General features: G+C 41.4%; 1 protein-coding gene across 1 annotated transcript in view; it reads left to right on the top strand.

The window, feature by feature from the left end:
* The first annotated feature begins 237 nt into the window (after nt 1–237).
* Nucleotides 238–13,560, top strand: part of LOC126253488 (ectonucleotide pyrophosphatase/phosphodiesterase family member 5-like) — a 40,456-nt gene continuing 27,133 nt past the window's right edge. The window contains exons 1-3 of the mRNA XM_049954861.1: nt 238–1,329; nt 1,424–1,883; nt 2,129–2,320. Coding sequence (XP_049810818.1) covers nt 961–1,329; nt 1,424–1,883; nt 2,129–2,320 — 1,021 coding nt within the window. The 5' untranslated portion in view covers nt 238–960. The remainder of the gene's footprint in view (nt 1,330–1,423; nt 1,884–2,128; nt 2,321–13,560) is intronic.

Here is a 13,560-nt window from a genome sequence, read left to right as displayed (position 1 = left end):
GATATTAAGTTTGTTTATTTATTTATCCAAAAATCTTTCAAGATTGTGGAATATGCCTAGAACATTGGTTTGCAAATGTTGCACACACACACACGCACACGCACTGCATCAGAAAATTGAACTTAAGTTGTTGGTCTTGTACTTGCAGAAGCTGCGAAAGTGCACCTGCCGACACCGGCTTTGACTTTTTTCAGTAATAAAATGTAAACACACTAAAATCGAATGGAGCAACGCAGCTATTACCCCACCATAACGGCGACGCAATACTCGTGTTTCGAGTTACAGCCATCAGGGAGCATTGGTGGAAGGAAATTGGCGTAACAAATTACAACCAAGTTGAACTTTTTGTGGAATGACAAAAGTTGCGTCCCTTAAGTTGCACCACTGAAAACCGGGAGTTCATATATACAAATGCGGATTGCCGCTAGCTGTTGCGATACTTCGGTGGCGTATATGAACTTGGCTTCATAATTTAATATTGCCGAACTAACTCAGCGCCACTTCAAACATCTGTCTGAGAGAAATTACATTCCATATTTCATTTACGTATACTTTAATTACTTGGAGCAATAATTCAGGATTTGTCTGATCTGTGTTTTTCACACAGCTATATAGCCTATTACGAAATCAGGCTTTGCCCTGCATAAAATTTCTGCTGGTGTTGGGTAATTTGTGCACAGTACAGACCTCATAATTGTCAATACGTATTGAAATGTTAACATTACCCTAGTAATCAAAACAAAACAGTGATTCTTTATTTGCTCCAAAAATTTACCACATATAATACGACTGCTGTACCATAGTCATTGAAAGGGGTATTATAGTTGCTGGATTGATCATACGTTTCTGGTTTTGTGAGACGAAACACTATGTCTTTTGTTTTCGAATAATGTAAAATAGAAGACTGGGAAGTTTGATTTCATATCATACGTTTTGTGGCAATCTGGATGTGTGACTGACATGTACGACACTGTGTTTGTATTCATAGCAATATTGTTAATATGCATTTTTACTCTGTTTGCTGTTTTTTACGGTTCTCCAACTAAACCCCTTTTGTTAGTGGTGTCATTTGATGGTTTCCGGTATGATTACATAAATAAGAACGTAACACCAACCCTACACAGTCTTCATCAGAGAGGCGTTCACTCTCAATATATGCGCAATGTTTTTATTACAAAAACGTTTCCAAATCATCACTCAATAGCCACAGGTTTATTTCCAAGTTCACACGGTGTTATGGCAAGTAGTGTATATGATGAGAGATATGGCAAAGTTATTTCATATAGCGAAGAACTGTGGAAATTCGGAAACAGTGTTGCTCCACTTTGGGTAAGCTTTATCACATTGTAATACAACTCCTTGTGCAGAAAACAACCTGCATAGATAGTCTGTATTCTTTATTTCATGTTCCCCTTTTTCATAGAGCCTAAATGAAAAACTGAACCATCGTAGTGGGGTTTACATGTGGCCAGGAGGAGAGTTTGACTATCAAGGTGTTCTCCCTACATTTCTCACTACATTTAAACCATCTGTACCGTGGACAGATCGAGTCGATGCAGTGTTAAAATGGTTTATGGATCCTGTCACTCCAGCAAACTTGGTGTTTCTCTATTTTGAAGAGCCTGACAGCCATTCACATTTATTTGGTCCTGAGTCACTGGAGGTGTTAAAGCAGATTATGAGGTGTGATGATATAACTAAATATTTGTTTGACCAGATTGCTGTTACTGGCTTAAGTAGTAAGCTTAATGTATTCCTTTTGAGTGATCATGGCATGGACAGTGTATCAGCAGACAGAATAATCAACTTGACACATTATGTTAACAAAACAAAGTATCTAACAGCCAGCACATCACCGGCACTGCATGTAATTCCCAAAAAAGGTACCTGTGTGCTTCCCAGCTTAATGCTATTAATTTTGATTTAATAAAGTTAACAATTAATTATTTATGAGTACATATCACACGACATGTCATTTACATTATAGCTTTGATATGTTTTTTGAAGTGACAGTGTTTCTCTTTTTTCGTGTTATCATTGTTCTCGGATAGCGAGCAAGTAACATGTAGCTTATTGTGTATTCTAACTCTAACATTAACTGAGTCTGTTATGATTGTTATTACCACAGGTGAATTTGAAGATGTATACAATGCTTTGAAAGTTGCTTCAGAAGTAGAAAACTTCACAGTTTACAAGAGAGATGAATTATTTGAAAGATGGCATTACAATAATGAAAGAACCCCACCACTGTTGCTACTTGCAGATGAAGGTTTTGCTTTTGATGATGTCTTGTACGTTCCGGATAGTCACCAAAGAAATGGTAAGTAAGGACATTCAAAGGCATAATATTTATAGTTGACCAGCCCCATACATGGTATTGTTTAGATCGTTAATATCGATCAGTACATGTCAGATGGCTGATGGTCATGGTGATAATGAGCAGTTGGTTCTGTGTCCTGTGGTCTACCCACAATTGTATTTTACATGGTATGGTTAGTCAGAAAAAAGACAATATTGGGGGAGGGGGGGGGGAGACTGTGGTGACAGACTGCTCTGCAACTTTGCTCGAGGTCTGTTTTAGATTGGAAGCTGACAGTTTGGTTGTGAATTGGTGAAGCGAATGAATGTGAAACTAAAAAAAACTTGGTTGTGGTGTCAGACTGATCTGTAGCTTAGGCCATTTGAAAAAATTTGCACTGATATCACGTTACAGCCACCATTTTGTTTACACTGTATGTCACGTTTCCTATGTCATTGATCGAAGCCAACAAGTCATGTCGAATATTCCTTTTTACACAAAATACAGTTAGGGTGCTGTTGACAATGGAGTCATTAGAGGCAGTTGTCAGGAAGGGAATTAGCTGGTCATATTTTATCATAAACTGGCAACAGATATTATCCAATTGTAGACATGGACTCTCTCTCTCTCTGTGTGTGTGTGTGTGTGTGTGTGTGTGTGTGTGTGTGTGTGTGTGTGTGAAAGCAAATTAGATCAGAAATTCTACAGAAAGAGTTGGTTAGTAATTGTGATTAGTATCTACTAGCAAAGGACCGTTTTGCTGTGAGCTTGATTGCTCAGTACTGTTGACAGGGTTCTAAGTACTGCGCAACTGTATTTAGAGAAAAGTAATTGCTTGTATACTGATGGTAGTTGGAGAAAGTAAGTAATGGCATTTATTGTCGACAACTGCGCCTGCAGCCCATTTCCCGTTGTTGTATTCTTTTATTGTTTTGTCCTTTGACCATTTTACGCAATGGTGTAAGACATGTCAAATATACTTACACATACAGTATATACAGGGTGGGCCAAATAAAAGTGGCCACGATGAGTGGATACAATTGGATGTGAATTTATGGCAGCATTAACGGGGGTAGAAAAGACCTATCGTTACTTCCAAAAGGATCGAGCAACTGCCCATACAGCCGACTGAACTTTGGAGCACATTCACACAATCTTTACACCTGATGGAGTTGTTAGCAGAGATCAGTCTGGTTGTGGCCCTAGCTGGTCACCCGGTTCACCTGATCTGTCAGTGTATGATTACTTTGTGTGAGGATCCCTCAAGTCAAAGATATATCGACCCTAATAGTCTTAAAGAACTGCAGCAGAACATTTTGGATGAGACTGCAGCAATTCCAGCAGTCCAGCCTCGATCTACCTTCAGCAACATGCTGACCTGTGCCAAAAGTGCCCAGAGATGAATGGTGGTCACTTTCAGCATCTGCTGTAGTCAGGTTAGCACTGTATTTCCTTTCTGTTCAACATGTGTATTATATAATTGGTTCATGTAAAATAGAATTGGTTCACATGAGGGTTGGTCAAGAAATCTGAAGGGGAACCAATGAGATGAACTTGATTCTGCACTGTTCCAACATGAGGTTTCCAGTTACTGAAGACATCCAGATTCAGATTCTTTATTAGTTATTCAGCATTATTACATGCAGTAGACTTCGTCGTTTCACTTAACCTATTAATTTAATAAAATACATTGTTACATTTTTAAGTTGATATAGGGCATATCTGAAAATTCTTCTAATGAATAGAGTAGGTCACCTAACAAGAAGTTGTGCAACTTTTCCTTAATCATTTGGATTCGCATGCTTGAGGCATGTGTAGACAATTTGTTATATATTTCAATTTCCATGTACTAATGAGTATTGTTTTTGCTAATAAACTCTAGCAGGATGATTAGTGAAGTAATAATAGATACATGGCATAACAGATAACTATCAGACTCCAAATCCAATGGTCTCGGATTTAGTTCCCAGTTGGCTCGAAGATTTTTTTCTGTAACCTTCCTCTGGCAATGGTTGTTAGTGTGAAAAATGCAAAATTGTAACATGGTTTGGAGTTCTTCCTATAACTGGCTGGAAGTCGTTTCAGTGGTCAAAACAAGGCAGTGACATACCACCTTCAGTAGGACAATGTTTAGTAAAGCACTGTATTGTTCAGATCAACCTTTGACCTGAGGACAGCATTATATTTACTAGTACATTAATGAACGTATACATGTTACAGTAATGTCAGTCCTATTAACTTTGTGTTCGTTAAATTATTCATTGTATAACATTTGGGCCAAACAGTATTTATGAAATACTAATAAGAGGGCATGGCACCAGTACTGAGAGAATCAAAACTGGATAAGTGAACTGGCGTGACAAGGACCAAGAAATAATGAGGTACATTCAGCAACAGAAGTGGATTGAGAGCGGAGGGGGGGGGGGGGGGGAAGGCATCTTGATGAAGAAAGCTGGAAGGATTTTTGCACTTTAATAGGCTGGTTTGATTTTGGATAGTAGTAAAACTGTGCCAATGATTATAGGAAAAGCTTTAATCTCCTTTCAAATGCATCATCATGCTTCAGATAAGCCATAGATTATTGGGGGGCTTGTTCCAAAGGCATGACTAAAATGTGGAAAACTAGTTATGCATCTGTACTACCAAGTTTTTGGACATGTCAGACCTTTTATTCTTTCTATGGAATGTTGGAGACTATTTGATATGCAAAGAGAGGTATTGTAAGGCAGCAGAATGGGTGAGAAACACACGACAGTGGCAAACAAAATCACAAAGAATGTGAATGGCATTCTTAGCTAAGTTGTGATTACTGATTTTGAAAACAAAATCTGATTTCGCCTATCTGGTTCAGTTTTCATGAGATACACTACCCTCTATCAATAACATAACTTGAAAATGCTGCATATTGGTGACTTAAGGATTAAAGGATTACTGAATTGATTTTCTTTTATTTACTTTTGTGGAAGTAATTTTTGGTAAACAATCAAAATATATACAAGGAATTCAAAATGTGATCCTCAGTTAGATATTCACCACTAGGATACAGAAGAGGCTGGTGAGTTGTGCTGACATTGCCTTGCATCATGTTGTGTTTGATGCATTGGTATCGGTAGTGAGAGAGCTCTGACCTTGTGAACAGAGTTGCTGTAAGTTTGGGAGGGTTTGCTTTTTTGTGTGAATGCAGAAGGAGAAATGCCTTGTACCTGTACAAAACACCCAAATTCTTTTTTTTTATATCTGTGGTGAGTTAACTCTGAAATCCCAGAAACGAAAACTTAAGCATCTTGTTAAAAAAATGCCATGAACTTTATTTTGGGTGCAAGATTGGTGACAAAGATGAAGTTGCCACCACACCCCACTTTCATATTTTGTTTCATATGTTTTACATTCCTGACAGGCTGGTTAAAAGGATCGCACACATGTCTTTTGGTGTCCCATGATTTAGAGGGAACTAACAGATCACAAAATAGATGGTTATTTCTCAGTGATAAAAATAACTGGGATCATCTCTGAAACAAAGAAATCTGTGCAATATCCCAATTTATGATCTATTTTAAGACCTATATGTTACAATGAAGGACTGCTGGTACCAGTGACTCCTGAGAACGTGACAGTGAGTGAAGAGGAATCAGACACGAACGCCTAGAGGACAGGGAAGGAGATACGCATGCTAACTGAAAATTTCACTTGCCTTTTGAATCACTTGAGCCACATATTTTTTGCAAGAGGATTTCGGTGATCATATTTGTGATTTAAAATTGTTGAAGCAGCAGATTGAGACTCTAGCTTCACGTTTAACAAAAGAATTTTGTTCTTTCTGATGCAAAAATGAGTGTTTGTCATGACTGCCATGCTCCTTTTTCTGAATATTTCTTGAAGGAAGGTGACATTGAATCCATTATGGAGACTCTTGGCCATGATTTCAATGTAAGTGATTGGTGCTTGTTCATAGATTCTAGCAAACTTAGTCTGAAAACAGTACTTCTCCACAGTGGGAAAAATTCTCTTCTGTTACAATTGCTCACACAATTAACTTGGAAGAGACGTGAAAGAACTTTAAACTGCTATTCACATGAATTCAGTAAGAGCAATACAAATTGCATATATATAGATATCTCAATGTTACTGCAGCTACGCTCGGTTTGCCGATCAGATACACACAGTTCTGCTGCTTTATATGAGAGTGTGACAGCAGAGATGGAAAAACCACTATTCTGGGGAAAAATAGCGCGGAAAGAAGACTGTTGTGAAGACTCCTGACTGGAAAAATGCGTATCTACTTCCACTGAGTATTAAATTGAGTCTTATCAAAAACTTGGTACAGCCACAGACAAATCACCATATGGATTCATGCATTTACAACATAAAAGTGCCAAGGATTGGTGAAGTAAAAATTAAGGAAAGAATATTTGTAGATAAATAGGCAATTAATGGCTGATGATTATTTCCTTGATTTGTTGAGTGATATTAAAAAAGTGGCATGGCTCTCTTTCATGTGTTTTTTAGAACTTTTTAGGCAACCATAAGGAACAAAACACATGACACTGTATAAGAACAAGTGAGATCATACCACCTTATGGGACGTAACACGTGACGAAGCAGGCTGGGATATTTTTACATCCCTCTTGTTTTGCCACTTTCCTCCTTAGATTCGTTTTTTATTTTTTCATTTCTGACTAATTACCATTAACATACACGAGTATAATCTGCAGTTTCATAAAAGAGAAATGTTGGTCCTCAGTTTTAAAGAATATAACACCACATCTAATTTTGTGCTTAGTTTTATGTATGTAATTGATTTTCTAATTTATTTTGACTATTCCTAGTTAGTATCTTTTGTTATAGGGTGAAATCAGTAATTGTTTCGTAACTTAAATTCTATTGTTCACTTGTAAACAAATATACATTATGTTCTAATTATAAACATTTGAGAGGCGAAACAATAGCATTCTTGAAGTGAAATGAAATGATCATATGGCATTGTTGGCCAGGAGGCCCCAAGCGGGGAAGTTCGGCCGCCATATTGCAAGTCCTTTTTTAGTTGACGCCACTTTGGCGACTTGCAAGTCGCTGATGATGAAGAACACACAACACCCAGTCATTACGAGGTAGATAAATTCCCTGACCCCGCCGGGAATATTTATTTGGCTCTATTTGAAAACTTGTTAGCAAACCCGCCAGGTTAGCCGAGAGCGCTAATGCGCTGCCTCCTGGACTCGGGTAGTCGCACCGGCCCAGGATCAAATCCACCTGGCAGATTAATGATGGGTGCTGATTTGCCGGCCTGCCTAAATGTAGTTTTTAGGCAGTTTTCCACATCCCGCTAGGTGAATACTGGGCTGGTCTCCACATTCCACCTCAGTTACACAACTCGCAGACATTTGAAAAGGTTCGAACACTTACATGGCTTACACTAGACGCAGACAGCTGGGGTACACTAATTCCATACTGGGGGGTTCGGGGTGGCAGCAGGAAGGGCATCCGGCCACCCTCTGTAACTAACACTGCCAACTCAATAGTAACACGGCCGACCCCGCATTGAAGCGGGATAAAGGTGGTTGGCGGTTAGTGTTTAACGTCCCGTCGACAACGAGGTCATTAGAGACGGAGTGCAAGCTCGGGTTAGGGAAGGATTGGGAAGGAAATCGGCTGTGCCCTTTCAAAGGAACCATCCCGGCATTTGCCTGAAACGATTTAGGGAAATCACGGAAAACCTAAATCAGGATGGTGGGAGACGGGATTGAACCGTCGTCCTCCCGAATGCGAGTCCAGTGTGCTAACCACTGCGCCACCTCGCTCGGTGAAGCGGGATAAAGGCCCCAAGAAAAGAAAAGAAAAGCGGAGATTCAAAAACATGTTAGCAAATCCAGCCCTTCATTAATTCCAAAGTAATTAATAGATCTAAAAACACAGATGATGTGACTTACCGAACGAAAGTGCTGGCAGGTCAATAGACACACAAACAAACACAAACATACACACAAAATTCAAGCTTTCGCTACAAACTGTTGCCTCATCAGGAAAGAGGGAAGGAGAGGGAAAGACGAAAGGATGTGGGTTTTAAAGGAGAGGGTAAGAAGTCATTCCAATCCCAGGAGCGGAAAGACTTACCTTAGGGGGAAAAAAGGAAAAAAGGACAGGTATACACTCGCGCGCACACACACACACACACACACACACACACACACACACACACACACATACACAGACACAAGCAGACATTTGTAAAGGCAAAGAGTTTGGGCAGAGATGTCAGTCGGGCAGAAGTAAAGAGGCAAAGATGTTGTTGAAAGACAGGTGAGGTATGAGCGGCGGCAAATTGAAATTAGCGGAGATTGAGGCCTGGCGGATAACGAGAAGAGAGGATATACTGAATGGCAAGTTCCCATCTCCGGAGTTCGGATAGGTTGTTGTTAGTGGGAAGTATCCAGATAACCCGGATGGTGTAACACTGTGCCAAGATGTGCTGGCCGTGCACCAAGGCATGTTTAGCCACAGGGTGATCCTCATTACCAACAAACACTGTCTGCCTGTGTCCATTCATGCGAATGGACAGTTTGTTGCTGGTCATTCCCACATAGAAAGCTTCACAGTGTAGGCAGGTCAGTTGGTAAATCACGTGGGTGCTTTCACACGTGGCTCTGCCTTTGATCGTGTACACCTTCCAGGTTACAGGACTGGAGTAGGTGGTGGTGGGAGGGTGCATGGGACAGGTTTTACACCGGGGGCGGTTACAAGGGTAGGAGCCAGAGGGTAGGGAAGGTGGTTTGGGGATTACATAGGGATGAACTAAGAGGTTACAAAGGTTAGGTGGACGGCGGAAAGACACTCTTGGTGGAGTGGGGAGGATTTCATGAAGGATGGATCTCATTTCAGGGCAGGATTTGAGGAAGTCGTATCCCTGCTGGAGAGCCACATTCAGAGTCTGATCCAGTCCCGGAAAGTATCCTGTCACAAGTGGGGCACTTTTGGGGTTCTTCTGTGCGAGGTTCTGGGTTTGAGGAGATGAGGAAGTGGCTCTGGTTAATTGCTTCTGTACCAGGTCGGGAGGGTAGTTGCGGGATGCGAAAGCTGTTTTCAGGTTGTTGGTGTAATGGTTCAGGGATTCCAGACTGGAGCAGATTCGTTTGCCACGAAGACCCAGGCTGTAGGGAAGGGACCGTTTGATGTGGAATGGGTGGCAGCTGTCATAATGGAGGTACTGTTGCTTGTTGGTGGGTTTGATGTGGACGGACGTGTGAAGCTGGCCATTGGACAGGTGGAGGTCAACGTCAAGGAAAGTGGCATGGGCTTTTGAGTAGGACCAGGTGAATCTGATGGAACCAAAGGAGTTGAGGTTAGAGAGGAAATTCTGGAGTTCTTCTTCACTGTGAGTCCAGATCATGAAGATGTCATCAATAAATCTGTACCAAACCTTGGGTTGGCAGGCCTGGGTAACCAAGAAGGCTTCCTCTAAGCGACCCATGAATAGGTTGGCGTACGAGGGGGCCATCCTGGTGCCCATGGCTGTTCCCTTTAATTGTTGGTATGTCTGGCCTTCGAAAGTGAAGAAGTTGTGGGTCAGGATGAAGCTGGCTAAGGTAATGAGGAAAGAGGTTTTTGGTAGGGTGGCAGGTGATCGGCGTGAAAGGAAGTGCTCCATCGCAGCGAGGCCCTGGACGTGCGGAATATTTGTGTATAAGGAAGTGGCATCAAGGAACCATTGATTGTAATTTCTATAAATTGAAGTTCAAACAATGTGTAGTTTCAGTACCTATTATTGTGAGGAAATATAAGGGCCCAATTTTTGGTTGCGAGACAGTCAGTCCACGGCCATGTCTGTTTCAGATGAGGAACCTGAATTGGTTAGATCAACAACAATGCAATCGCGAAAGAAGTGTAACACAATTAGGCCGTGTGTTAGAATAAACTATGTAGCAGTATGTGGAGGTTTGCCTGCAAACTATTAATGAGGCTTATGGAAAGTTAAAACAGTAGTGCACTGGCGATATAACTGTGTATTGTTGGGGGGGTTGTGAACAGTGAAAGTAAACTACCGTGAAACACAACTGTGCACCAGTTGGCTACATTATTTAAAGTAGTCAGTGTTGTACTTTCACACCCCATTTTTCAGCCAGTATCACAATGCAGTACGTCGACACTGAGGACAACAAATGAAGAAAAAAGTGGGCCCACAGTCACGTCACTGAAGATACATTTCTTGAATGATCATTTGGACTTCTTCCTGGATAACCTTGGTGCCACTAATTGAGAACAGTTCCACCAAGAAATTCTCAAATGGAAAAGCATTGCCAAGGCAATTGGAGGACTGCTATGTTGTCCGACTACCGCTGGATCTTTCTGATGCAAAGTATTGCAGGAAACTGAGAAGAAACTATTATTAGGTTGCTCATTTCTTTGATTAATTTGTGTACCACACAGATTGTTTTGTTGTTCTTTTGAGTGGCACTATGATATAATACATAGGCTGACATAAGCATTTACAGAAACCGGTATTATATGGAAACTGAGCTCGATATAGAAATTATGAAATTGGCTCTGGATCCAGGAATGAATTATCTTCCATAAAAGCATGTGTGTGTTTTTTTTTTTTTTACCTGTGTTATTCGAATGGTCTTAAGCTGTGTAATAAAAGGCTTAACAAGATTAAATAATGGACTGGTCCATGTATATCTTACAAAATCATTCATGGCTAGTGCTAATCAGCTGTCGTTTCTGGTATTTTTTGTGCAATGGAACTAATCACTGGACTAGATTTTGCTGTGGGTATAGTTTCTAAATTTTGGATAATAGAGTACATCAAAGAGTTCAGAAGGGACTGTTATATGGAATTGTTTGCTGATGAACTCAACTTTCATTCTAATATAAAGATAAACATTGATTTGATAGTATTTAGTTTGAGACTCGGGTGTCGCCCATCTTAATACTGCACAAAGGTGATAATTCATTCCCAATGTGGCAGGTGTGATATTCTTAGTTCTGACATCATCATATAAGGGACAGTTTTAAAAATGTAACACAGAAGAAATATCATTGATGTATACAGAGAGAAGAAATGTGCTAAAAAGTGAAATCTGGGAAACTCCGTAGATTACATTACTCCATACGGAAACCATTTCCCTCATTGCACGCAACACTGGGTCACAAAAAAGTACTCATTGAGAATATTCCACAAACTTTTTACATACAGTGCAGGAGATTGGGCATTTTCCTGACTAGTTAAATATCAGGAACTTGAAAATGAGCGGTAGACCTCTTGTTGTCTTGGTTCTAAATTGTAGAAAGTTCTTAAATCACAGAGTGCATATTTGTGTTGGAGATTGATACCCTCTGTCTAGTTGGAGACATTTTGTCCTCTAAATTAGGCCTTCGAACATATGTACTCTGTCATCCCAGGGCACAGTGGCGCTGCTGCGTTGAATAGAGATTTCAGTTTGGTTGGTAGTGGGAGGTGCAGAAGAGATGGGGAGGGGGAGAGATAGCAGGGTAGCACAGGGAGAGAAATGCTGTAGTGCTCCTTGGAAGACTATACAGAAACATAGCACGGACAGTATGATGGGCTGCGAGGGGGGGAGAACAGAGATAGGGAAAGGTGAGCCAAGTGAATACAGAAGGTACATGTGAGGTCAATGTGGGAACAGGGATAGGGGACAGAGGTGGGGAAGGGGGGGGGGGGGGGAAGGACTGGAGGTGACTGAGGCCATGGGGGTTATAAGAACAAAGGATGTGTTCCACTGGAAAATTCTCACCTACACTATTCTGAAAAGCTGCTGTTGATGTGAAGAATTGAGATGGCATGGACAGTCACCGAACTCAGGCTCATGGTGTTGCAGAGCATGCTCAGTTGTCTCTTGGCCACAATTTGGTGGTGGCCATTCGTGCAGATGGACAGTTTGTTAGTGGCTACGCCCACCTATAATGCTGCACAGTATTTGCAGCTAAGTTGGCAGACTACATTGCTGCTTTCATAGGTGGCCTTGCATTTGCTGAGTTAGAAAATGACTGACATGGCTGGAGTAGGTGGAAGTGGAAGGATGTAAGGGACAGGTCTTGCATCTTGGTCTTCTACAGGGATATGATCCCCAGGGGGCTCACCACTCTTTGGTGAGTATGTGCTTGGGTACCACGGGTCCCAATCTTTGCAGCACTACTTCCTCTTTCTGTGCTGCAAACATACACTTTGACTATCTCTTACCCCTCTGACTTTCCTTTGGATTGTCCTTTCAGTGCAGACCTTGCTTGGACTTGGTTCCCGGTTTTGGTCTTGAATTCTGGTTTCAGTTCTATTAATGATTATATCATCCCAATTATTGTGTTTGACCAGCCATCTTTCCCAAATTTTACAGAAGTGCATGTCGTTCAGGAAAAGTCGCCCACTGTGGTGTCTGCTCTGTCTCTGTGGCCTTCCACCCTGGCACCCTTCCATCCTGTTGTTGTAGGATGCCCAAAAACCAGCATGATAACCATCCATTTTTGAAGGGGGTATCATCAAGTACCTGCGTCCACTTGTCCTCTGCCTTCAGGAAACAAAATTGCGTCCTCACGACCACTTTGAGCTTTCACATTTCTTCTTGCCCCATTTTACCTTCCCACTGAGGTTGGCATCCCATCTCATGAGGGAGTCGTGTTACCCATATGGGATGACGTTCATAGTCAACCCATCTCCCTGACTACCCGTCTTCAAGTTATTGCAGTTCACCTTTCCTTCCTCACTTGACCTTTTCCCTTTGTACTGTTTACACCCTTCCGTCACTATATGTTACCAGGGCAGACTTCCTCCAGCTTATTGGGCAATTACCTCACCCCTTTCTGCTGCTTGGTGACTTTAATGTGCACCATCTGCTTTGGGCTTCTTTCAGACCCTGTCTGAGAGGTGCTTACCTTCTTAATCATCTTAACACAGGAGCACCCACGTTCCTTCCAGACTCCTCACACACCTGTTCGCATTTGGACCTATCCTTCTGCACTGCACAGCTTTCCCATAGTCTTGAATGGTCCATATGTTTTCTCTGACACATACTTGAGTGACCATTTCCCATCTGCTATCCATTTCCTGGCTCTTACCCCACCTCCATGCACACCCAAATGGCAGCTAACCAAAGCCGACTGGAGGATTTACTCCTCCCTGGCGCACTTTGACAACAAGATTTGCACAGTTGTGATAACCAGGTGGAGTATCTTACAAATGTTATCCTTATCGCTGCAGAATGTTCCATTCCTTGCTCTTCCTCTTCACCATGCCATGTCCCGATCGCTTGCTA

Source organism: Schistocerca nitens, chromosome 4 (assembly GCF_023898315.1).
Source record: "Schistocerca nitens isolate TAMUIC-IGC-003100 chromosome 4, iqSchNite1.1, whole genome shotgun sequence".
Taxonomy (NCBI): Eukaryota; Metazoa; Arthropoda; class Insecta; order Orthoptera; family Acrididae; genus Schistocerca; species Schistocerca nitens.
Note: the sequence above shows the minus strand (reverse complement) of the source record. Positions and strands in the feature narration are given on the sequence as shown.